Source organism: Narcine bancroftii, chromosome 6, assembly GCF_036971445.1.
Source record: "Narcine bancroftii isolate sNarBan1 chromosome 6, sNarBan1.hap1, whole genome shotgun sequence".
Classification (NCBI taxonomy): domain Eukaryota; kingdom Metazoa; phylum Chordata; class Chondrichthyes; order Torpediniformes; family Narcinidae; genus Narcine; species Narcine bancroftii.
Window position 1 is genome coordinate 213,419,604 of NC_091474.1, and position 25,260 is coordinate 213,444,863.

General features: G+C 38.6%; 1 protein-coding gene across 8 annotated transcripts in view; it reads right to left on the bottom strand.

The window, feature by feature from the left end:
* Positions 1–2,255: 2,255 nt before the first annotated feature.
* Positions 2,256–25,260, bottom strand: part of tbx18 (T-box transcription factor 18) — a 31,767-nt gene continuing 8,762 nt past the window's right edge. For 2 of the 8 annotated variants that reach the window (XM_069887437.1, XM_069887436.1), the window contains 2 exons: positions 18,727–18,821; positions 13,117–16,378 (listed from right to left, as the gene is read on the bottom strand). In XM_069887437.1, coding sequence (XP_069743538.1) covers positions 15,663–16,378; positions 18,727–18,821 — 811 coding nt within the window. In that variant the 3' untranslated portion in view covers positions 13,117–15,662. Of the gene's footprint in view, positions 2,332–13,116; positions 16,379–16,988; positions 17,307–18,726; positions 18,822–25,260 lie in introns of those variants that run through there. The other 6 variants (XM_069887439.1, XM_069887442.1, XM_069887441.1 and 3 more) reach the window with 6 other exon arrangements.

Consider the following 25,260-nt stretch of genomic DNA (forward strand, 5'->3'; position numbering starts at 1 on the left):
GTTCAACTGATTTTGATAAAGGGCGTTGACAGATCAAGACCTCAGTTGTAGCACTAAGTGCATGGTCTAGTGCAGTGGTTTTCAAACTGCCTCCCTAGACTTACATTCCACCTTAAGCAATCCCTATGCCATAGGTGCTCTGTGATTAGCAAGGGATTGCTTAAGGTGGTATGTGAATGGAAAGAAAAACTTTGAAAACCACCATTTTAATCGTACCTAATTGACTCATTATGTGCACGGTTTCATAACTCCAAAGGAAATGGGCCAATGACAATTTTTCTCAAGCAAAATATTTCAGTAACAATATGGTCTAGAGCAGTGGTTCTCAACCTTCCCTTCCCACTCACATGCCACCTAAAGCAATCCCTTACCAAACACAGAGAAATTATGGCATAGGGATTGCTTAAAGTCGCAGTTTGAAAACCATTGGTCTAGTGATTGCAATAATTCTCCCCTCTTGGGAAACTCTATACCTCAAACCACAGTCACCACTACAGTCACTGGTGTCACCATATAATCCTTTAAATCCTCAATTCCAGACCCTCCACCATCTTCATCAGTACTGGAGCACCACAGGGCTGAGTTCTTAGCTCCCTGCTCTACTTACTTTACACCTATGACTGTGTGGTCCAGTACGAAAATAGAACCATCTACAAATTCGCTGATGATACCACAGTAGTGGGTTGTGTGAAAAGAGGAGATGAGTCAGCGTATGGATGGGAGATTGAAAATTTGGCTGAATGATGCACCAACAACAACCTCACACTCGATGTCACCAACAACAAGGAGCTGATTATTGACCAGGAAAGGAAATATCAAAGGACTATGATCCAGGGATCATTGGGGAATCAGAAGTGACTAAATTTAAATTTTTGGATCCAACACCCTCATGGCATCATGAAGAAAGCACGTCAGCATCTCTACTTCCTTAGGAGTTCCTTAGGTATGACACCAAAAATCCTGGCAAATTCTTACAGATATGTGGTGGAAAGTGTGCCGACCGGCTGCATCATGGTCTGGTATGGGGACACCAATACCCTTGGGTGTAAAGCTCTGCAAATGGTTATGGACACAGCCCAGGACATCACAGGCAAAATCATCCCCACCATTGAGAACATCTACTTGGAATGCTGCCATCAGAGAGGAGCAGCAATCAAAGATCCACACGACTCACACCACCTGGTTCTGCAAGAGCTGCTATCCCTCGACCATCAGACTCCTTAACAACAAACTCAATCAGGGACTCATTTAAGGGCTCTTGCTTTTGCACTTTATTGATTTTTTCCCTCTCTAAATTGCACTATCAGTTTGTTTACACTTCTTTATTTGTTTAGATATGTATGTTGCATATAGTTCTTTTTGCACTACCAATAAGTGGTAATTCTGGCCCGCGGCAAAAAGAATCTCGGGGTAATATGTCAAGTCAAGTCACCTTTATTTATTGTTCATACCATGCTCACACGGTAAAGATGAGATAGCATTTTTCCAGGACCATGGAGCATATTTGCATAAAAATAAGAATAGAAATTAAACACAATAAAATATTAAAATATTAAGACATATACAGTAAAGGTCCACAGTACATTATCCACATATGTTCTGGGAATTCAGGAGCCTGATGGCTTAGGGGAAGAAGCAGTTTCCAAATCTGGATGTAAGGGTCCCGAGTGCTACAATGCCTCCTACCAAATGACAGAAGGGAGAACTGTTTACGTGAGGGGTGTGTGGAGTCATTCACGATGTTTATTGCCTTCCACCTGCATCGAGTGTCCTTCATGGTAGGGAGAGAGCCCCAATAATCTTTTCCGCTGACTCATCTATGCACTCTGACAATAAATCTGAACTTTGAACTTTGAAATTCAAGATCGGTAGACCAATGTCAGCATCCTTGCAAGGTCACCATACCCAGCATCTAACTTTCTAATCATATTTTACTTACTCTGGCCCTCTTATCCCAAGCCTGAATCTCGATTCATGAGAAAAAAACATTCTGCATTCCAGGAACCAATTCACAAGAGGATTTCTTTAATCACGGTCTCCATATAAAAATACTCTTGAATAAGTAGCACAGAATTAAAGCCGATATTCTAGGTTCTATATGGTTATGACACATTGAAGTCAACATGCGAAGTTACAAATGTTTTCTCCAGCAGCAAGGTAGTAAATCTGAACTAAACACAAAAGAGCAGTGGTGAATACTCAATATGACAGCCAGCACCGACAAGCCAGGAATAAAATGAAGGATGCAGGTCAATGTGGCTAGGATTACAAAGCCATCTTAATGAGTTATAGGTTGGCGCTTCTCCTCCATGGAATCCAATGGGGGAGTTCCTTTAAGAAAAGAAGGGCGTATCAATTGTTGCCATGACCTTAGGTGCAGATTACAGATTTTAGATTTACTGTCATGTCATCACATACAACCCTGAGATTCTTTGTCCTATGGGCCAAGCTGAATTTACCACTTAAAATAAAATTATACACAATATACACATGTACACAAATATACAGATGTAAAAAACTGACTGCAATACAGAGAGGAGAATTTAAAAATAAACAGCAAAGCGCACAAGTAAAAGTCCTTAAATGAGTCCCTGATTGAATTTGTTGCTGAGGTGTCTGATGGTGGAAGGTTAGCAGCTGATCCTGAACCTCGTGGTGCGAGACTTTCTTGATGGTAGCAGTGAGAACTGAGAGTATGCTGGGTGCTGTGGAACCTTGATGATTGCTGCTGCTCTCTGACAGCAGCATTTCCTGTCGATGTTCTCGATAGTGGGAAGGGGATTGCCTGTAAAGCCCTGGGCTGTGTCCACTACCTTTCCATAACACGTAAAAAATTTGCCACGGTTTCTGATGTCATACCAAACCTCTGCAAACTCCCGAGAAAGGAGAGGCACTGACGTGCTTTCTTTACTATGCCATTAGTGTGTTGGGTCTAGGAAAGAACCTCCAAGATAGTGAGTCCCAAAAATTAAATTTGCTCACCCTCTCCACCTCTGATCCCCCAATGATCACTGGATCATATACCTCTGGTTTTCCCTTCCTGAAGTCAACTATCAGCTCATTGATTTTGGTGACTTTGAATGTGAGGTTGTTGTTGGTGCACCATTCAGCCCAATTTTCAATCTCCCTCCTGTACGCTGACTCATCACCCCTTTTTACACAACCGACTACAGTGGGATCATCAGTGAATTTGTAGAAGATGTTGTTATTGTACTGAGTTACACAGGCGTAGGTGTAAAGCAAGTAGAGCAGGGAGCTAAGAACACAGCCCTGTTGGTTCTCTGGTACTGATGGAGATAGTGGAGGAGATGTACTGATTGTAGTTTGTAGCAAGGAAATCCATGATCCAAATACATGGTGGGGTGTTGAGTCCCATGTGCTGGAGTTTGCTGATCAGTTATGAGGGGATAATGGTTTTAAATGCTGAATTGTATTTGATAAAGAGCATCCTGATGTATGCATCTTTGCTCTCCAGGTGTTCCAAGGCTTTATGTAGAGCCAGTGAGATGGGATCTGCGTAGACCTGTTGCTGCGATAGGCAAATTAGAATGGATTCATATTGCTGCTCAGATAGGAACCGATATTCCGCAACATAAGCCTTTCAAAATGCTTCATTACTGTTGATGTGAGGATCCCTGTTTGATAGTCATTTAGGTAGGTTACCACCTTCTTTTTAGGTACCTGTTTGAAACAGGTGGGTACAAAGCCCTGCAGAGTGAGATGTTGAAGATATCTATGAATCTGTTTGGTAAGTTGTTCACCTCAGTTTTAATACTTGGCCAGGTATTCCGTCTGAACCAGATGCTTTCCTCAGATTCTCCCTCCCGAAGGCAGCCCACACGTCATCCTCGGATATGGACAGGAGATGATTATCAGGGGACATGGGGTATGCAGCGATGGTTCTTTCTTGTTCTTGTGGTCGAAACAGGCCCAGAAGGCATTGAGTATACCAGGGAATGAAGCTTTGCCCTCTCCTACTACACTGGATTTTGTTTTGTAGCAGGTTATGGCATTTAGGCCCCAAATATCTTGGGCTGGATCTTCTCCTTACATTTGTAATGAGACTGGCCAGATGAAAAACATATTGGGAATGAGAGCAATAAAACTTAGCAGTGATGGATTGGCTTTTAAATGAATCTAATGGGTGAAAGCGCAGGTTGCACAGGAGGAAGGAAAAAGAGATGCAGCCAATTTAAATGTCAAGACTAACATGAAAACCTGTCTAAGAATTTCAGTTAAACATAAATACATAAATGTACTGGAGAAACTCTGCCAGTCGCACAGCAACCATAGGAAATGAAGAGCAACCAACTTTTCAGACCCCACCCCTTATCATGCAAAAGACATGCAGGCGCCAAAAACACCTGCATCCACCTCTTACCTGTTAGCCAATGTTCCTCCTCTGCCCCCTTCCCATCCCCCTCCCTTCAACCACCCTTTTATTCCATGATTTTTGCTCATACTTCACTAAGAATATCATTCAGGGTTCTGCCTAATGTTATTGAGTCCACTCTGGCATCTGGTAAATGGTTTGCATATAAAGTGATCATGTACTCTTTTAGCTCCAAGCTTCAGCTCTCTGGTATATCTTTGGCATCTGCACTTAGTAATAAGCAAGTGTTAATGTCTCAAGATCTGCTGATAATAATGGCAGACACATCATTTGAGCTCATATCAAGATTCAAAGCAGCCGTGGGCTCATCACTTGCCAGTCAGCACCACAGTCTTTTCATATTTTTGTTCTCAAATTAAAATTTCCTTCCCTTGCTATCAGGAGTGGAATATTCATGTGCTGCTCATTTGTCATGGACCTTGCCTTCAAACGACAGAGAGTATATGCAGTTAAAGACTTAGCTAAATTTAACATGGAAGGAATGAAACCCGGAATGATTTGCTGAGGCAGTTGTCCGAAGGAAGGGGATTTTTTTCCCCAGTGATTTTGAAAGTGACTGGAATTGCAAATGCATTGAGTCTTGTGAAGGTTGGGATAAGGTTAGGGGTGGATGCAGCAGTGGAAATCTATCATGTCTGGAAGTAAGGGATGGCTATAATATGTTACCTGCAGACTGGCTGTGCACTCTACTCTCAGCAAGCTTATTTTCTTGGAAAAGAAAACTGGTCAGTGTGCTTAATGAGAGAATGATTCACAGAAATGTTTTTTACTTTATATTGAAATTAAATTTCTTCCAAAGATTTGCCTTATCAATCCTCAGATTGTTTTTTTATTCTATTTAGGTAAACATTGTGGCATTTTAAATCTAATCAAGAAGTTCATTATACTTACATAATGTCTCAAAACTTGAAAACTCGCATAGATTTTTAAAAATATATGCAGTTTCATGCAAACAGCTGAACTTTAACAGAGCAACCAATACCAGGCTTTATAAGTTTTTTGTTCCCTTCACTCCAGAAGGTTTTTTGCCTGGTTTGCTTTGTTGATAATTAACATCAATTTGTGATCAGTCAAAAAACTCTGAAGAAGCAACTTTTACAGATTTTCCCTCCTATTCTCCATGCATCACTTCTCCTTACCTCATGTTTGCTTGGGTCATCTGGGTTGCACGGTTAGTGTAGTGGTTAGTGTAACAACATTACAAGCGACCCAGTTTCAAATCCATGCTGTCTGAAAGGAGTTTGTACATTGTCCCCATATCTGCGTAGGTTTCCTCTGGGACCTCCTGTTTCTCCCACCCTTCAAAACGTACAGGGGTTGTAAGTTAAAACACCAGGACCATCCATTTCAATTCTCCATCAACCTTGGCTCTTTCCACCATAATAGTATGGATCTCCCAGTGGCCATCCATTTCAATACTTCATCCCATTCCCTTATGGACATGTCTGTCCATGGTCGTATATACTGCCAGGCTGAGACCACACATAAATTGGAGGAACAACACCTCATCTTCTGACTGGGCACCCTTCAACTGAATGGCACTAATATCTACTTCTCTGGCTATCATTAAGAAACCCCCCCCCCACCCCTTCTTCTCCCATTGTCTCTCCACTCCTTGTCTCCTTTCTCACAGACATGATAAATTCCTCCTAGTCCCTATCACATCCAATTAACACCCTTTTGTTGGTCTGGATTCCTATCCCATTGTTTGAATTCTGAGACTTTCTGATATATCCTGTTTCTGCCTTTTCCAATTTTCCCTTGAAGGAGTCAGGCCCAAAATGTTGGCAATATATCTTTCCCTCCTAGGAAAAGATGCCAAAAAAGCCAGCTGAGTTCCTCCAGCATTCTTTACTACAATCACAGTGTTATGGGGTACATTATATTTTATATTATATATTAATAATATGTTTTTAAAAGAGATAGATTGTGGAGGTTTAGTATAGGTCACCACGAACAGACATTATTATTTCACAAAAGACATCTCCCTTAAAATCCAAGAGTTTGCTGAAAGAGAAACTTCATGTCCACAGTGACTTTACCGAAACTTTGAAGAATGCCCATGGAGACTTCATAAGTGGATGTTAATTGGACTGATGCTGTGGAGTAAATGGACTATTGTCTTTAAAGCAACAGATGGCCAGGCAGAAACTGATTCCCGTGCCAGCAATCTGTCTGGTTGCAGTTTGCTGTTTGAAGAAGGGTCATGTGGTTTTGCAAGCAGAGAGAGAGAGAAAAGACCATAAAGGCTTTCTCTAAGAGAGAAATAGAGAAGACAGTTATGCAGTGACTTTTGGAAGTTGTAACATGGCAAGCTTGTTAAAACCCTATTTTGAAGATGCTTTGTGAGTTCTGAGTTCAGCCTGTTGAAAACCCCTTGTAGTCCTTACAAGAGGAAATGGCTGGCTAGAGCGTTTCTCCTGAAACAAGGGAAACAAAAAGACCTGGAAGAAGAGGTTATCATTTTGAAAAAACCATGATGGGGCAAGTTTCTTCGACAAGACATTGAAGTGAGTGATCGTGGGAGATCAGTTTGTTTGTGTCCAACAAGCAGAAAGTCTCTCTCTGAAACCAACTAGGGCCTTCCTGAGTGGTAACCATTTACCTTTAAGCACCAGAACCTGGTTAAAATTCATAAATGTTAAATTCTGTGCACAGTATAAGAATTGCCTGATACTGGTGAACTTGGAGAAGTGAGAAGTGAGATCGGACAGTGAATCAAAGAAACTTCCTGAAACCTAACCAAGGTCCTCCAGTGGCTCCATTACAACCTATTCCTGTTGTTGGGGAACCTTTTACTAGGGTTATTGTAGATTGTGTAGATCCCCTGCTGAAAACTAAGTCTGGTAACCAGTACTTATTAATAATTATGTGTCCAGAGTCAAGATTTCCAGAGGCTATACCACTGAGAAATATTAAAGCCAAAATGGTGGTAAGGGCTCTGGAAAGATTTTTCAAAGTGTTTGGACTACCAAAAGAGATCCAGGGTGATCAAGGATCTAAATTTACGTCTGGGTTACTTCAACAGTTAGTTTATGAGTTGGGAATAAAATAGATCTCTTCATCTGCGTATCATCGTGAAACTCAGGGAACTTTGGAAAGATTTAATTCTACTCTTAAAAATATGATGAGATTTTACTGTACAGAGAATGGAAAAGATTGGGAGGCTGTGCAGGAGTCATTAGGTTTCAGCCCCTTTGAAATTGTGTTTGGACATCAAGTTAGAGGACTTTAATGTTGATAGAAGAACAGTGGGTTAATGAGGATGTACAGTTGAATTTTCTGGATTATGTTTCTAAATTTAAGGACAGGTTTTGAAAGAATTACATAAAGTGTGGACTTTGGCTCAAGAGAATTTAGAAATGGCTCAGGGTAAAATGAAGCATTTATTTGACAGGAAAGCTCAGGTGAGAAATTTTAAGACAGGAAGTAAAGTTTTGATTTTGTTTCCAACACATGACAATCCTTTGAAAGCTAGATTTTCTGGACCATACACAACTAAATCAAAACTGAATGATGTTAACTATGTTGTTAACACTCCAGATAGAAGGCATAAAATTCAAGTTTGTCACATAAATATGTTGAAACTTATTACGAAAGTAAGGGTAGTACAGAACAATCTGTATCAGAGGTGTTGGCTGTTGACAGAGTGGAGGAACAGAATCTTGTGAGGGTAACCTTACTCAACAATTTTGGAAAATTTGGATGAAAAGGTAAGGCATCTTAAGTTACAAGAGCAGATGCAATTGAAAGAATTACTTTTGAAATTCACAAATTTGTTCCCTGATATTCCCTGACATTAGTGATTTACCATGATGTAGATGCTGGAGAAGCAAATCCATAAAACAGCACCAATATAGAATAAATATTCAAAAGAGTAAAATTATGAATCAGGAGGTGGAATATATATTAAACAATGACATTATTAGACCTTCGAACTCAGATTGGAGTTCTCCTTGTACCCAAACCAGATGGAACCGTTAGGTTCTGTACGGATTATAGGAAAGTTAATTCAGTAACTAAAACAGATGCTTATCCTATTCCAAGAATAGATGGCTGTATTGATAAAACTGGCAAAGCTAAATTTCTTACTAAGTTGGATTTGTTGAAGGGTTACTGGCATGTGCCTTTAACTGAGAGTGGAAAGAATATTTCAGCTTTTGTAATTCCATGCGATTTATACGAGTATAATGTGTTACCTTTTGGCATGAAAAATGCCTCTGCAACATTCCAAAGGATGATTAATTCAGTAATCCAAGGGTTAACTCATACAGATGCTTATATTGATGACTTGGTCACAAAGAGTGACACATGGGAAGAACATCTAAGCAATTGGACAAATTGTTTTCAAGATTATCCAAAGCAAACTTAACTGATAATTTAGCAAAAAGTCCATTTGCAAATGCCACAGTAACATACTTGGGTTATGTAATTGGCTATGGCAAAGTTGCACCTATTCAAGCTAAGGTGAATGCAATTTCTGAGTTTCCTATTCCCAATGGCAAGAAAGCAGTAAGAAGTTTTTAGGAATGGCAGGATATTACAGGAAATTTTGCTCAGGTTGCTCTTCCTTTAACCAATCTTTTGAACAAAGGGGGAAAATTTGTGTGGACTAAAGATTGTCAGACGGCTTTAGAAAATTTAAAGGAGATGCTATGCCATTGCCCTGTGTTAAAATCTCCTGATTTTGACAGACCATTTTCTGTAGGATCCCAGTGAGGGATCAGCAGGTGCAGTTTTATTGCAAAAACATAATGAAATTTACCATCCAGTTGCCTACTTTTCAAAAAAAAATCAATGTTCATCAAAAGAACTATTCCACTATTGAAAAAGAACTGTTAGCTATCATATTTGCTCTTCAGAATTTTGACGTGTATCTTGGTACCTCTCATGAACCAATTGTTATATTCACTGACCACAATCCTCTAATGTTAAAATTGATCATTTATAGAAATATTCTCAAAATTGAATTACTGTATTACTGTATTACTTTATTACATGTTATATATTGTGTATTGTTAGCTCTTTAGTGATTTTGCTTCGTTATAACTGAATTTTAACTCAAGTGTTAAAGTTCCCTTTAAAGGGGGAAGGTTTGATAGAGTATTTAGAAGTGGTTTGGGAGGAATTGTTAGAGCAGCTTGCACACACACATTTTAAAACAGAATATTTGCGGGACTTCTGCAGAAAGTTTTTTTGCAGGAGGCAACAAAGTATCGACAGCAGTTTGCCGGGGAGAGCATGTGATCTTTGCAGGCAGAGGAGAAGAATTTTGTTCTCAGACAGAGAGGGAGTGAAACAGAGGGGAGAGACACAGAAATCATTTCCAGAAGGACAAGGTGGCAAACTCTGGAAGGCTGCCTGGTCAAAGGCGGTCTGAAAAGTGACCTGAAAGAAAGAGGAGAACACTGAAGGGGGCAAGTTTAATCAGCAAGACTGATTGAGAAAGAATCAGTTGTGGATGTCCTGGAAAAGGAATCTCTCTCTGAAAACCAACAAAACCCTCCTGAGTGGTAACCATTTGCCTGTTAAGCACCAAAGATTGCCTGCAACCAATGAGATTGGACTGTGATCCAAAGAACTTTTCTAATCTTAAATATACATTACACACACCTGCGCTTAGTATTAAAGGGGAGGGGGGGGGCGGAATTAAGTAGATAGGTAGGTTAAGTAATAAGTTGAAGTTTAATTCTGTTATCTTGTTCAAATATAATTAAAAATAACTTTTGATTAAGTAACCCTGTGTTGTGGTGCATATCTACTGCTACTGGGTTTTGGGGTCCTCTGGACTCTGTAACAATACACATTATATACACATGCGCTTAGAATTAGAAGGGGGTTAAGTTAAGTTAATAGTAATAATATCATATTTTTATGTTTAAAGAAAATTAAAAGCAACTTTGGTTTAAGTAACCATTTTTCTTGGTGAATTTCTATAGCTGCTGGGTTTTGGGGTGCTCTGGATTCATAACAAATTGGGGACTTGTCTTTTCAGATTGAAATATTTGGAGTTTTGGGATCTTAAACTTTTGGAGTTTTTTTTAGTGTATTAGTTAATTGGTTTTTCCAAACTAATTTAAAGCTTATGTGTGCAGAAAAACAGCAACAATTGATTTTGGTACATTTTTGTTACACCAATCACCTGCGGAGCTGTAGAGAAAAGAAAAGAGGAACTGATGATCATTGCTTAGGAATTAAAGCTGGCTGAAGTCAAGCACTAGATGAAGAAAAAAACAAATACAGATCATTAAAGTGAAATATTATATAGCTGAGGGAAAATGTATTGAGAAAGACAAACAATTTTCCAGAGGATAGATCTGTTGAATTGCAATTGGAATTGGAGAAATGGAGGGTGGTAAAAGAAAGAGAAAAAGAGGAGTTTGAATTGCAGAGACAAAAATATGGTGCAGGTGAAGCTGAAAAACAAAGAGAGGAGGATAAAAATGGATGATATAAGAGGCAGAGGAAATTGAAAAAGGGAGGAAATATGAGTTAGAGGGAGCTGAAAAATGGAGGGAGGAAATTGAAAGAGGTAGACGGTTTTAATTAGAGAAGTTAAAAATTGAGATGGAGGGAGGTAAGAGAATTGAGGCTGTAATTCATGGGGAGAGGCTTTTGGCTAGAAGAGAGGTCAATCTAGTTCCTCATTTTGATGAGGGAGATATAACTACATATTTTAAGCTTTTTGAAAAGGCTGCTGAGAGATCAAGATGGCCAAAAGAAAAATGGTCTCTTATGCTCCAAAGAGTATTTAAGGGAAAAGCACAAATTGCATCTTCTAGTTTGACTACAGAGCAAGTGGCAAATTATAAGACTCTTAAACAAGCAGTAATGAAAGCTTATGAGTTGGTTCTAGAAGCATATAAACAAAAATTTAGGAGTTTGGTGAAAACATGGAACCAACCTTATATAGATTTTGCTATGAGAAAATCTGTATGCTTTGACCATTGGTGCACCTTGAAAGGAATAATGATTTTGACAGATTAAGAGAATTGATATTAATAGAGGAAATTAAAAGGTGTGTTCCAAATGAAATTAAATTATACCTAGATGAGTGAGAGAAAAGAGATTGGACAGTGAATCAAAGAACTTTCCTGAATATATACATGTGCGCTTAGAATTAGAAGGGGGTTAATTTAATTAATAGTAATAAGTTAAAGTTTGATCTTGTTTTTATGTTAAAAGAAAATTAAAAGCCACTTTTGTTGAAGTAACCATTTGTCTTGGTGAATTTCTATTGCTGCTGGGTTTTGGGGTCCTCTGGGCTCATAACAACAGCATCTGTAGCCTATTGTATTTCACGGGGGTTGCAGGTTAATTGGGGTAATTTGGCAGCATGGGCTTGTGCGCCTGTTACCGTACTGTATGTCTAAACTAAATAAATTCTAGCTTATGGACAATTAATTAACATACAGAACAGTCCAGCAGTATTCACTTGCTGGCTGCACAATTCTGATAATATCGTCCTCACATTTATTCCGAATTTCAAAACATCTTAGATTTTTTGGCAACGTGATCTGATACTTTGTCCTCAGCTGCCAGTTTTCATTATAGTGAAATGACATTGAATGAATATAATGTGCAAAAAAAATCAAAATGCCAGCAACTTTCAGCAGGTCAGGCTGCATCAGAGGGAAAAGAAACAGGGTTAATGTTTCAGCTCAGAGACCCTTTTTCAGATCTCACCAGTGTAAAGTGCTGTCACGTCATGCAAATTCTGAGAGAATTTCTGCTGAGAAATACACAATTTGACTATTTGCCTGCTACTTAGTATAAAATTAAGCTGCATGTGTGCCCATGGATAGTTTCCTTACATTTTATTCCATTTCTGAGCAACATGGAGAAGGACATAACTGAATAAACTGCAGTCTCTCTCTGTCCAGAAATGAACAATGCATAAATTGGAATGCTATGTACCTGCTTTTGGGACTTACACCAGGTCTAAAGCCTACCAATTTACCACTGGGATGGCCTGCTTCCAATTTGCACTGACATTAATTCCACTGGTAATCATAAGGGTGTTTTTTTTTAGGCATTTTGAATAGGTGTGAGCCACTTTAAATATCTAAATTAGGAGTCCAAATTCTTTTGGAGATTCCCTGTGAAGAAAATGTCAGTATTCAGCTCTATGGCCTTCGTCACCCAGAATTTTCCCAGTTTGACAAATCAAGCAGTTTGATTTTGTTTCTCTGGGAAAATTAAAAGTACAGGAACTCACCCCCTAACATCCCAGTTACATCCCACACCGAGACCTTCTTCCCACAATTACCAAGAACTGTCGCCGGCATTCAGGATGCCAGAATCCATGTGAAACTGCTGATAAAATGCATCAAAACAAAGGCCTTTGTCTTTCTGCCTTTTCAACTAGCTAATCACTTGGTAAAGACGTATGAGTGCTGATTGGACTATATCAGTAACTTTCTTTCTTGCAGTTCTATTGGACAACTGCACTGTAAAATCCAAAGTGGACCTCATTTCCATTTAGCAACCATGAACTATTAAACATATTACTCCCTTTCTGGAAAGTGTAAAATGTCCATATTATTGTTAATACCCTGTATTAAAACAACAGGATTCAATAGCTATATTGCTTCATTGTAGAAATCAGAATAAATATTTCCTAGATGGAGTGGAATTGGCTTGGCTTTATTAATTAATACCTCAAAATGTATAACTTAAATAAAGGACTCTTTAGTCATGCATTTTTATGTAAGTCTACATTTTTTATTGTCAGTAAAACTTTGTGGTATCATAGTTACATATTTACAGTTTAAAGTAAAGGTTATTTTAACGATATCTGACAAAGGCATTTACGATTGATAATTTAGAAATAATTCCTCACTTTTGAGTAACAAGAGAAGAAAATTTGGCACTTATGGTCTGGTGCAATTCAAAAATGAAATGAGACACTGTTGGTCTTGTGATTTGATGCTGGCCATGTTCTCTATGGATACATCTTATCCAAATTACATCAGTTACTATAAATATCGTATCATGCAACTCTTAAACTGGCAAAATTGCTTCAAACACCAGAATCTTGTAAATATATGTATGTTTATTTCCAAAGCAGATAAAGCAACGTCAAACAATCTTGAATGATATCTTAATTCCATTGCATATATAACCCCAAGATACTTGAGAATAAAAAAAAGTCTTCCCAAATGGGAGATATTTTGCAGATATATTCTTTATAAATTGTTGTTTTGTAGTCATTTCAAGTGCTTTTTTTTAATAAGGGGCATTGTTATATTTACAAGGCACTACTAAATGTGATGCACAGGAACCATTTATTAAGACATTAGAGTTAAGCTGAAAATCTTTATTTTGTACTTTAGCAGTTTCCTGAAAGGGGGCAATAATTAGTTTGTGAGCAGCAGCCTAAACGTCTTATTCAGAATCAATTTCAACAAAATGTGTAAGTATAGGAATATATTTTGAAAGTGTCTTTCAGGAACATATCCACTGTTGATAATTTCATGAATTGTTTTGTCTTCGAATATGGAAGGGGAGCATCTTGTATGATTTTCATGTAATATTAATTCAGCACATGTGATCTGTGATTTGCAAACATTGCCACCCTCTACTAAGTATATATTTGAAGACATCTCCAATTACCTTTCACATTTCTACTAAACACAATCTTCAAGGCAATCTTCCAGATGTTGGAGCAAAGTGGGATTCCTTTTTTGTGGTCAGACATTTGGATAGTATCATAAGAATCTGTATTCCTGTTCAATACTATGGGATAGATCTCAGAAAATAGTATCTCTATTATTGTCCTCAAAGCTCAAATAGAAATGAAAGGATAGTTAATTGTATGAAATAATTAATATTTTTATATTATTTCACTTTGAATAAAAATTAAATAAACACAATGTTAGTTGGCTGCCATAAAAATGTAAGTATCTTCTTATATTCCTGTACTTTTAATTTTATTTCTATATTCTGGGCTTTTCCATATTGCATATTTATTAAAGCAAACCACTGGTTTGGTTTTGGCTTTGTAAATTGGCAGGTTGATCATCATCTTTTAATGTTAAACAGGCTGTCTTTTTGAAACAAAATATAATGTTAAAAATATGAAAAATAAATAGCTTAATGGGATAGATATTGTAAAGATTAGTCCAAGAAGATTGTGGAAAAACCTCCTCTCTGTGTTAAGTGCCTCGTGAGACCCAAGTATCGGGATGGGGTCTGTGAGGGTGCTCATGGTGAGCAGGGCTCCCAAAGGGCCTCAGGTATCAACAGCTTCCTAATTGTATCAGGGCTTTCAAATCAGGTGCCAAAAGAGAGTGACACGGATGCCTGGAGCCTGGGTTCACCACTGGATCAGACATGAGGCTGTGTGGCCGCAGAGGTGTCAGGAGCACAGGGGGCTTTGGGATCAGAGGAGGTGGCGGGATCCAGGGACACTCAAAGTCTCCAAAGGGATTTGCTTTTGCTTCTTTTTATCCTCTTAGTAAGGGTGCTGAACTAGTAGCACATCCGTGTGCCTTTATGGGCAAACAAAAGTAAACAAGTTTTGTCTATTTATGTACATGACAATAAAGGAACCTTGAATCTTGAAACTTGATCTTAATGGCCAGCCCCGGGGATCAGACCATTGCACTCAATGTTCCATAAAAGGGAAGATTATCCATGTAATATTACTTGCATACATGCATCACGGAAGTAATCCTGTGAAAAGTGCACCTGTGCGGTTATCAGGTTCGGACAGATCAGCTTTGAACTATCACAGTTTTGACTCATGAGAGAAAAAAAGCCTACTGGGCCAAGAACTGAATCCAAAGCACTTGAGATCATATGAAATAACAGAGCAACAATCCCAGAGCTGCGAAGTTGAACATTGAAGGCAAAGCAGAGAAAAGGCCATAAAATGGGCCAAATAATGATTTATGTGAGGTTGAATGTTGAAACAGATTCATTATTGTACATCACATATTTGCATCCAAGTGTCTTGATCGACTTCACATTGTAACCAAGTCCTTTCACTATCTGCCACAGTTAGTGAATTCCTTTGCCAACTCAAAAGTTGGCATCAATATACAAGGGTCACAGTCAATTATAACTTTTGAAAGCAACTGGTTTCTTTTTCCACTCCAACTGTTTCTTTGTCCTTTGAATCTCTTCTGGAAACACAATTGGAGACTCCTTATCACCGATACACCTAGGAGTTGAACTGATGGGACACATATTTCATCATGTGGAAGAATCTCCAGGAACATTTCATGCTGTTACAACATGTGTTTTACCCAGCCCAGCTAGTATGTCAAACTAAATGTGCTGGAATCTGGGATGGTGAAGCTGTCAGACTCCCTAAAGACCTTGTGTCAAACATGTTTTGCTGGCTGCTGTTAAGAATGTGCATCCCATCCACAGTGGGCAAGACCTGTCGATCAGTCATGGTACCACTGGGAGATGAACCCAAGAAACCTCCTTGGGAAGAAATGATTTTCTCAGGGCTGGCTGCCAGTCTGGGAGAAGTGGAAAAATTATATCCATATAAGCCATATGGGCTATGTAGTCTGAAACTACTGTAGGAACCCTGGTGGGTCTGATTGGCAGTGAACGCATTATTTGATGGTGAAGGCATGATGTATTGGAGCTGAGGAGATGTTATGCCAGAGATCGGCACCGGCAACCCAGTCTGATGGCAGTTGAATGCTTCTCCGTCGTTGCCTGATATTGACATATTTACACTTGCTGCGTTAGCCACACCAATGTAGGGAGGTGTCCTCTGGGTTGCAAACGTTTCACTGGCCGGACTGGTCAAACGGTTATAGGTTTCAGCAAGACTGCTGCTGTATCTGTTAAAAGCTAGGCCTGTGCGGTTGCAGGTTGTGAAGTCTGCTGGGCTCAGGTTGCAGAGCTGGCTACTATTTTGTGCCAGGTGGAAAGCTGGAGAGGAACAGGAAGAGCCAGGCAGACGATGTGTTGGAGCACTGTTCCCTGGACTCTGGTGGGCAGACGAAGGCATTGTACAACCTATTAAGAAAAGCACAGTCTCTTTGCAAAGTTCCTTATGGTAAACATCCTTTAAACGTCATTGAATATGGGAAAATTTGAATAACTCAGTTTATGAAAATTAAAGTGACAAATGCTGTCTTTAGGTTGTCTCACATGGCTACTTTAGATCTTTTTTTTTAAATGGTTTTACACGATGGTATGACGTGTACAATGCTAACAATCATTGTTCAGAGACACACATCAGTTATAACTGCACTCTCATCAAATTAATGATTTTATCAGTGAACAATTGGGTTTTACAGGCAAAGAGGATCCTATCTGTTACCGCAACAGCCTCTGCTGCTCTATACTCCTGCTTCGACCCCCCCCCTTCCCAGCACCAATTATCCAACCCCGCAATCCAAACTCAGGCCATGGACAATGGCCACATTCTGAGTCTTTGCAGCAATAGATGATGGTAAAGTTGACATCAAGTAAGTGTGGTAGCTCTTATAATTCACCCCATTCAATGAAGGATGACTAAGACCTACAGTCTTGTACCCCAACAAGAATTTGTCCCTTCAGCAAATGTAGAAAACTACCAAATCTATAAGCGTGCTCAGAATCAAGAGTATTAAGAACATCACAGTTTAATGTTTTGCATATCCTGTTAAATTTATTCATACTTCTGTTTGATTTAAGACATGCCAATGCCATCCTATAATCCTGTTATTGTTGACGGGCATAACCAGGCATCACCTCCCTCAGCCAGATGCACAGTTTGGTTGGTCAGCAAGGTTTCATACCTGATCAGCCTTTAGAATTTCTAGCCAGTACTAGGCATAATAGTTTTAATTCATGCTTGATGTTGTACATTCAATTCTCTCAATGTGCAGACACACCTTTAATTTTGAGAAGATGGTAGGTTGTTCAGCTGATTTTAAGGAACAGTTACATCCTAAAATTACTTGGACATGGCATGAAAGACAAAATTAATAAGTGACAAATTACATATGTTAAAGTGGACAGCGATCTTGCATGACAAAGTGAAATTAATTTAGAGAATTATTGGCCCCACTAAAATGTTTCTATTAGTTTTGTGATTTCTAGTGCAATTGGTATAATATAAAATATTGTACCTTTAATACAAGTTCTTCAGTCAAAATTGCTCATGTTGATCAAAATATGCCATGCATGTTGATACCCCCTGCCTGCATTTGGGCCATATCCCTCCAAGTCTGTCCTATTCATGTATCCATCATTTTTTTCTTACATGTTCCAATAGTACCTGTCTCAGCCTTCTCCTCCAGCAACTTGCCCATATACTCATCATCCTTTGTGTGAAAAAGATGGTTCCTGTAAAATCAACCCCCCTGCCACACACACACACACACACACACACACACACACACACACACACACACACACACACACACACACACACACACACACACACACACACACACACAGCTACATTCTCGTAAATCTTCTCTACACCCTCTCTAGCTTGACAACATGTTTCCTGCAGCACGGTGACCAAAAATAAGCACAATACTCCAAACGGGTCTTGTTCAACATGACCTCCAAACTTCTATCCTCAGTACTCTGAATGATGAAGACCAATGTGCTAAAAACCCTTTATGACCTCTCAATCTACCTGTGATGGTGCTTTCAATGTACTATATACCTGTATCCCTAGATCCTTCTGCCGTAAAACACTCTCCCAATCCCTGCCATTCACTGTGTCGGTCCTTCAAACGTTACACTTCCCAAAATGCAACACCTCCTCTCTGTCCACCTGATCAACACCCTGCTGCAATCTTTGGCAATCATCTAAACTATCTATAATACCAGAAACTTTAGTGTCATCTGCAAACTTGCTCATAATGCCATTTACATTTTCATTTAAATAATTGGTATAATTGACAAACAGCAATGGTCCCTGCACATTGGGTCCTTGTGGCACACCACTAGTTACAGGCCACTCCAAAACACACCCTTCTGCCATGACCCTCTGCTTTCCCATGAAGCCAATGTTCTATCAAACCTGCGATCTCACCTTGGATCCCATGCGACCTGACCTGCAGAGCAGCCTACTGCGTGAAACGTTATCAAAGGCCTTGCTGAAATCATATATATAATATTCGATTGGATTTGTGATACATGACCGCCCAAATAAAAACTGTGCTAAATATCCTTAATCTGCCTTTGTCCATCCAAATGCATGTAAATCTTTTCCCTCTAGTAACTTACTAACCACAGATGTGAGGCACACTGTCCTGTATTTCCCAATGTTGAAATACCTTCCATCTGCCTATTGTTTTTTATAGAGATCTACTTTGATTATTATTGATAGAGAGAACGATTGCAGGGAAAAGTCAAAATACCTTGTTTCTGAATTCCAGGTATGTCTTCAAAGCTGAGGGTCCGCAAAGAGGGTCTCCAGAATGCATAGGATTCCACAATGGCTTCTAACCCCATTCTATAATCAAGAAAATCATGTTTGATCATTTATGTATGATGAATTTAAATAAGTTTCAGAGTATGGAAAACTTTATTCTTCCATTATTTGAAACTAATTTTTAACATTCAAACATGAGTAATTCCAATGATGGAATAAAAATCCTGATCCGAGCTATTGTTGTATGAGTATCAATTCCACAGGTTGGAGCTGCATAGTTTAGTGCCAACCCCAGGACATGTTATTTTTTCAAAACTTTTCAATATTTCTGAATTACAATGGTGAATAATTATAAAAAGGTACGGAAAGAGAATTTTTGTGTATTGATGGATAGGATTAAACAATCATTATCGGGCTGTTCTCCCTTATCTATTACAATTTGATTAAAGTGAACATTTTACATCAATATTTGTATCTTTTTCAATTTTTATCCCCAAATCTCTATTTTTTAGCTCACTGGTTTCAGCTATTTCTACATAGATTTGGCAGGGGGGAAAAACAGCACATATAAACAAAGCCTATCTTCAAAGACCACATTAAATGGAGGATCATCACTCCAAGATTTTAGATTATTCTATTGTGTGATTAATATATGTAATTTACTTTTATAAATACATTTAGATAAATCAGCAAATCGCCCTTTCTGATGGAATTGCAGTTTACCAATAAATCCTCTATATTGGCAATTCTAGGATCCTTTTTACCATTTCCTTTTACAAATTAACAAATAATCGATTGATGAGAAAAAGATTGAGAATTTGGGCTCAGTTTAGGAAATTCTTTGGAATTTCACTGGCTGGTCCAATTATAGATAACCATTTTTTTCAACCGTCTTTGTTGGATGCAGGTTTCAAGGAATGTCATAGAAAAGGCATTCAAAGTTTCGAGTAATTCTTTATTCAAAATAATGTTGCCTCTTTTCAACAATTATCAGGCAAATTTAATCTTTCCATAAGCATTTTTTCAGTTATTTACAAATTAGGCATTTCAGATTTTCCACGAATTTCTGACACTAAGGCTCTTAACTTGTTTTTTTAATATACAATTTTATTTTCATGGTGGATTAATAGCATATTTATCATAATTTACTGGACTTAGGTTCAGTCCCAATGGTTAGGATGAAAAGAAATTGGGGAAGACACTTGACACAACTTTTTCAGATGAAGATTGGTTCTCAACTCTCAGCTTGATTAATGATGCCTCATTTTGTACAAGATATTGCTTAATGCAATTAAGGTGGTGCACAAAATAAAATTCCTATTTAATCAGTGGTATATAGGTTAATCAATAACTTTATGTGCAAAGTAAACTTGCAAAATGGCCACACATTTGGAATAAATCATGTTTATAAGTTTCAAATATAAATATGAGAAGGGGGGGGGGGAAAGAAATTTCAATAATTAATCAGTGATTTGTTATTGAATGATTGTTAAATAAATTGCTCCATTCAAAAGTCTGATTGGTTCAAATAAGGACAGTTATTTTAAAATATGTTCATAATAAGGATGGTTATTTAGGGCTCTGATTGATTCTAGATTTGGATGAATGAAGTATGGGATTTAAAGAAATTATTTTTAATATTTAAAGTTATCTTTGCCTCTTGGTTAATAGGTAGAGATATATTTAATGTAAAACTGTAAAATTTAATTTTTACAAGTTCTTAAAATTTCAGCATGTTTCAACATCTTACTATTTCACCCAGGCTTAGCTTTGAATGAAGTCATTCAATGAAATAATTGCATGCTTCCTCCTAATGTGTGGATGAAATCCAGCCTTTGAGGCACCACGTCTGTCTATTGAAGTTACAGTGGAACAGAATCATTTAGATTTTCTGAAATGCGAATGGATCACTTTCAATTTTTTTCCATTCCATTCTGGTAATTTCATATCCATCAGGCACCCTTAATGCAATGTTATATGAATGGTTTAAACATTATATTTAAATAATGTGCAAACTTTTCAGATACTGCACTGGATTTTAAAAAGAACATCCTAATCTGTAATGCCCCTTCATAGTTCAGTTACTAAAAGTGGTAAATGAAGGATTATAGTGATGTAGTGATGCAATGTATTATGCTGACGGCTTGCTATTGTTTATGACTATAGATTGGCTCCACCCTACTGGTATAACAGATGGTGCAACTTATCCTGCTGGTCAGGAGAGGTGGCTTCTTCTGTTAATAAAAGCCTATAATATGATGCAAGACTGGTCCTTGCTTATGGCGTATCAATTTTATTAACAGAAGAAAATTATGAATACTTTCCTGAAACCTGGAAGACTCGAGATAGATCAAGATGCCACCCGAGCCGGAGAAAAGTTCCACCACTGGCTCCAGTGTTTTGAAGCATACATGTGAAAGAACAATGTCGTGCAAGACGCTGAGAAAATGAACCATTTCGTGGCTCTCCTCGGAGACGTCTCCTACTCCGTGGTCAGAGAGGTAGCTGACTATCAGAACGCAGTGAATCTCCTTAAAGCCTATTATGATAGGCCTCAGAACACCCTGTTCGCAAGACACCAGCTTCACATTCGGAAGCAACAAGCAGGTGAGAGCGTAGATGTCTTTGTGGTCACCCTGAAAGGGCTATCTAGGGACTGTGCCTGTGCTGCCATCGTGGCTGAAGCCCACCGTGAGTTCCTGATGTTAGACGCATTCATAAGCGGTCTGGAATCAGGATATGTTAGACAACATCTACTGGAGACTCCGGGCTTGACCTTTAATGAGGCTCTGCAACAAGCGAAGATGCTTGTAACTGGGCTACAAGGAGCGAAAGCATTCGAGCAAGGGAGAAGTGCAGAAGCGGTACCCCTCAGACCGACCCGTAGTGAAGATTCGCTACTGAGCATTATGAAACTGCGACGCAAAAGCCGGTCCCCAAAGTGCTACTTCTGTGGCTTGACACTACATGCCCACAACCGGTGCCCTACACGGCAAGATACCTGCACCAACTGCGGGAGGAAGGGCCATTGGGCTAGAGCTTGCCAAACTAGAGAGTTGACGTCTGACACTCGTGGCGAGCAGAAGAAGAAGAAGAAAGCGTTCAAGCGCTGAAACTGAGCAAGGTCATCAGAAGATCTGCGTTCAGCAAGCAGGACCTCTCCGAAGCTCCCTTTGCCGATGACTTTTAGAAAGTTGGTTTGGCTTGAGGGTTGGAGGAAGGTCCCAAGTTGATCTGTACTGTCGTTGGGCTGGGCGGAGGAGACGGGTTGTTTCCATTAGTTTCAGTTTCCTTCGGACTCTGACTGCTTGCAAGCATAGGAATGAGAGGCCGCTAGTTTCTGGATATGTCAGGAACAATAATGAAATATGAAGAAGTATCCCCAGTAAGGTTAGCTGGACAAAATAAATGTAAACAATTACATCTTCTTTTACTTTTTTCTTTTTATTAAGGTCTCATTTTCTTGTCCAGATTTTGAACAGAAAAATAAATTAGTATAAGCCAGTTTTAGTTTTAATAGATCAATTACAGTGGATATATAGATACAAAATAAATTAGAATATTGTTATGATAACCAGTCATCATATCATAAAGCACAGAAACAGGTCTTCGTGAGTCGCCCACCATGTCCATGTCAACCATTTAGTATCATACTAGCACATGGTCCTTAGCCTCCAATGCTTTGGTGAGTTAGTCTCATTCAGATACTTCTGAAATTTAATGAGAATACCTGCCTCCACCGTCTTCTCAGACTGTGCATTCCAAGTTTCAAACTATCTTGTGGGGAAAGAGGTTCTTCCTTGGATTCCTTTCCAAATCTCTTACTCCTCGCCTCCAACTTAAGCGCTCTGATCTTTGATATTTTCAGCATGAAGAAAAGCTCCTTGCTGTCTACCCTGTCTCTCATCATTTTGTACAGCTCCATCAGACCTCGCCCTCTCTCCCCGGTCTCCTGTGGTCCAAAAGACACAAACCCAGTCTATACATTATCTCTTCATAACTGAAATATTCCATCCTGAGCAACACTCTCTTGAATTTTCTCTACACCTGCTCCAGTGCAATCATGTCCATCCTACAGTAGGGCAAAAAGAACCGATCTCTCTGGGATATTCAAATGAAATTTGTGTTTGCATTGACTGTTAATACAGATGCAAGCTCCCTTTCTATTATGGTGGAAATTAAAATTAGTTTCCTGTACATTTGATAATAGTTTAAATTCTGTAGTTAAACATTGAGCCAGATTTAGCTATTAAAAAATAATACTGGAATGACACAGATAATTTTAAAAATCAGCCAGCACCTTGCAGTCAGGGATGAGTAATGCCCATGGCTAATAATCATATTATTCTCCAATTTATTCCGTCCACTTCTACTAGGAGGGCATGCTGTGAAAAAGATATTTGGACTCTACACTAGCATAGGTGGGGTAATGTGGGAAAGTCTCTAGTCATGCCCTTCGGTAAAAGCTGTCAAAAGTCCAAATGGGAAGAGGCTGCAACTTTATGGATTACAGAGAGATCAAAAGGTTCCTGTGTCTGAAACACAAAAATTACCATGCTGGTGGTTAGAAAGGCAGGTACCTTTTCCCTTTATTTCAAGGTATTAGGGTTTAGACAGAAAGTGTTGTTACAATTGTACAGGATGCTTCTTTTCTACTGTAATCAGTCTCTTAAATGGACCTGTTATTGGTGCCCTTGCACTGTTTGACTCTACTTTTCTTTATATCATGCATATTATCTTTGCAGCACACTATGCCCTGGACTCTTTTACTTATTGCAACACTACACCCCTGCACCTTTGCACTATCTGCTACACTTAAATATGAGTTTATTTGCCTACATACATGCAAACAAATCTTTTCACTGTCTTTCACCACGTGACAATAGTTCCATTCAATTTTTTACGAAAGTGCATTTATTTTATTGTATCTATATTTGCTCAACAAATTTGTATTTTTTGAGGATTTTAAATAATTGAAAATGGATGCCGGAATAGGCTATTCAGTCCTTTGAACTTGCACCATCATTCAATATGATTATAGTTGATCAGGTGACTTCAATCCCCTGAAGGAAGTGGGATGAATCTGAAGTAAACCTGATAGGGTCATATTGTGATGTTTCCCCTAATGGGAGAGTGTCGAATTAGAAGATAAGATGACAAGATAAGGAGGTAGTCTTTTAAAACTTACGTGCATGGTGCTTCTTTCCCCTCAGTGAAGGTGGTGAATTTCTGAAATTCTCCATTTAGGAGGATTCTGGAGGCTGGATTGTGAGAAACTAGGGCAGGTGATGGGCCTCAGCCAACAGCATTTGTCCTAATGCCTCTCAACGTTATTAAGCATTGCTCACCTGATCCTCTGTTGCCCTTGGTGCACTGCTTTCAATTTTTTACTTTCATGATGCTGTTAGCAAAAACATGATAGAAAACTCATCTGATATGTGAAGAGCGCAATGAACCTGAAAAAATAGCCATCAGAGGTGATGAGTTCAGTGTCAAATTTACAATATAATGTTGATGCTAAGAAAATAAAGGCAATCTGTTTGGATTTTCTAATGAATGGCCAGAGGACATCATAGCACATCCCAAAACTGTGTCTCTAAGACAGAAGGACCAGAAGCATGAACAGTGATTGTAGAGTAATAAAGCATGAGAAATATTTAAATAATTCAAATTGGCAGTGAGCTTATGTTCACGTAAGATCTAACAAAAATTTAGTGGGCCAAATGTGCTGAACAAGAAAATGTAAAGTAACCCCAAGGAATAGGACGATTTTAGAATTCAGAAAAGGAATATCCAGAAATGAATAAGATAAAAGTAACAAATGATATTGTCAGTTTGTGTCATAAAGTAGATTGTGACAATTTCCAAAGGAATGTAAAACTAAATAGTCAAGTTCAGTGAGGGTTCAGAGAGCCAATTTTGGGGAATAAATAAATGGCAAACCCATTAAACAATTTTTTTTTACCCCTCCATAGCAAAAAAAGACAAATAATAACAGCAAACCATATGTTTTTTTAAACAAATCTGGAATTTAAAGAAATTGAAGGCAGTAAAGTAAAATATGAGTGAGATTGAAAGACAATAAACCTGGTTGTATAGGTTTGACCTGGTAGGAACCTGGTAGGAATAGAGATAAAGGATATGTTAAATCTAACATCCCTCCAAATTTTAGAATGTACCCTATGAATCTGAATACAACAAAAGTAACTTTGGTTTTCAAGAAAAGAAGTAGAGAAAGCAAGAGGCGGTCATGAAGCAGGTAGCAGAATGAAAAAAAAATTACAATTCATCGCTTAGCACATGGTAGCATCTAGAAAATATGTTAGAAACACTTAACAGTATAGATAAGTTCTCTGAAAGAGAAAAAGAGTTAGCATCTCCGTTTGAAGACCTTTCATCAGTTTGAAATGCGTTTGTCCTGAAACAGAAGCTACATTTCCCTTTCCAAAATGCTGCCTGACCTGCTGACCATGTTTTATTTTTATTTCAGGTTTCCAGCATCTGCACTCTTTTGATTTTC